This window comes from Glycine max, chromosome 19 (genome assembly GCF_000004515.6).
Source record: "Glycine max cultivar Williams 82 chromosome 19, Glycine_max_v4.0, whole genome shotgun sequence".
Taxonomy (NCBI): Eukaryota; Viridiplantae; Streptophyta; class Magnoliopsida; order Fabales; family Fabaceae; genus Glycine; species Glycine max.
Genome location: NC_038255.2, coordinates 4187175 through 4188608, shown reverse-complemented (window position 1 = coordinate 4188608; position 1434 = coordinate 4187175). Strand labels below are relative to the sequence as shown.

Sequence of the window (1434 nt, the reverse complement as noted above, 5' to 3'; positions counted from 1 at the left end):
TGATCTTGTTACCTCATGTCGTTTCATGATATACAATTGCGACGGAAAACTATTAGATCATCATTGCCAATATGTTGGTTTCCACGTCGCAGCCACCTACAAAAAAAATATGAAATAATTAGTGCCGACGCATTACATTATTGATTATTTTCAAATGAATTTTTTTTTAAAAAAACTAACCTGTGTCCGAGTGGTTTGTTTTCCATTATAGGAGGAGTTCTCTTTGGAGCCAAAGTCGTGCAGCGTTCCCATGCCCACATTTGGATTAAGATGCACATACCTCCGATTGATTTTATTTTGTAATTGGTGGCGCTGCACATCTCTCTGTATAAATAAGCAAGCACGGCAGGTCCCCATGCATACGTGCTGCACTGTTCAAAGTCCCGTAAAAATTGAAGGTACCTTAGGGAAACTTTACTGCTGCTTTTGTCAACAAATAGAACTCCTCCTATGAATCTGAGGATCCATGCACGGGTAAACCTTTGTAATTGTTCTACGTTCCCGTCATGGATATTTATTTCTGAAAAATGGTGAGCCAGCCAACTTAATTTGACCACACTGCCTTGAAGTTCACCTTCCTGTGGTTTGACTCCCAATAATTCTTCACACAATTCAGCCCAATCAAGATTAGTCTGACCAATTAATGGTGCCCCCTCAGTATGAAGACCTAACAACACTGACACATCTTGAAGAGTAATCGTAGCCTCTCCGCATCTCAAGTGAAACGTGTGTGTCTCGGGCCTCCATCTTTCAATCAAGGCTGTAATTAATGAAGAATTAATTTTCAGGTACCCCATTTTCATTATCCAATAGAATCCTGATTGGCGAAGCAGAGGAATAATTTCCTCTGGTATTTCTTCTTGTCCTTGATAGATGGGTACAGCTCGTCTGATATGTAACTTCCTGTCTGGTTCTCCATTCCAAACATGTTCGGAAACATGTTTAGGTTGCAGTCATAAAACGTCTCCATCTATTGGACCAGACTTAATGTGTATACCAGATGAAGATGAGGATGAAGATGCCATTAATACTGTAAAGTAAAATGTAATACAAAAAATTAACACCAAAAATTGTGCATTAAAAAAATTAACTACATTTAAATAAATGCTTTAAAATACTCTACAAATAAAAAAATTACAAACTTAATAGCTACACGAATTAAAATAAATGACCAACTTAAAATACATAAATTTGTTACACGTACAAAAATTTAACACAAAAAAACTTAAAATACTACCTAAAATACTTTACAAATAACAAAATTAAAAATTACATAGCTACACAAATTTAAATAAATTACCAAATTAAAATACATAACAAAATTAAAAATTTAAACACGTACATAAATTTAACACAAAAAAACTTAAAATACTACCTAAAATACTCTACAAATAACAAAATTAAAAATTAAATATGTACAAAAATTTAAATAAA

General features: G+C 33.6%; 1 protein-coding gene across 1 annotated transcript; it reads right to left on the bottom strand.

The window, feature by feature from the left end:
- Positions 1-23: 23 nt before the first annotated feature.
- Positions 24-1158, bottom strand: LOC121174221 (serine/threonine-protein phosphatase 7 long form homolog). The gene is made up of 2 exons (XM_041012994.1): positions 181-1158; positions 24-96 (listed from the first exon to the last, which is right to left on the bottom strand). The coding sequence occupies exons 1-2, from the start codon at positions 801-803 to the stop codon at positions 24-26; spliced, it is 696 nt and encodes a 231-aa protein (XP_040868928.1). The 5' UTR covers positions 804-1158.
- Between the last annotated feature and the right edge of the window lie 276 nt (positions 1159-1434).

What these genes read in the sequence shown, in the direction of transcription:
- LOC121174221 (XM_041012994.1), bottom strand. Translation starts at nt 803, where the DNA reads ATGAAAATGGGGTACCTGAAAATTAATTCTTCATTAATTACAGCCTTG. An exon ending in AACAAACCACTCGGACACAG is followed by an intron (nt 97 to 180) that starts GTTAGTTTTTTT and finishes TTTTTTTTGTAG; the next exon opens with GTGGCTGCGACGTGGAAACC.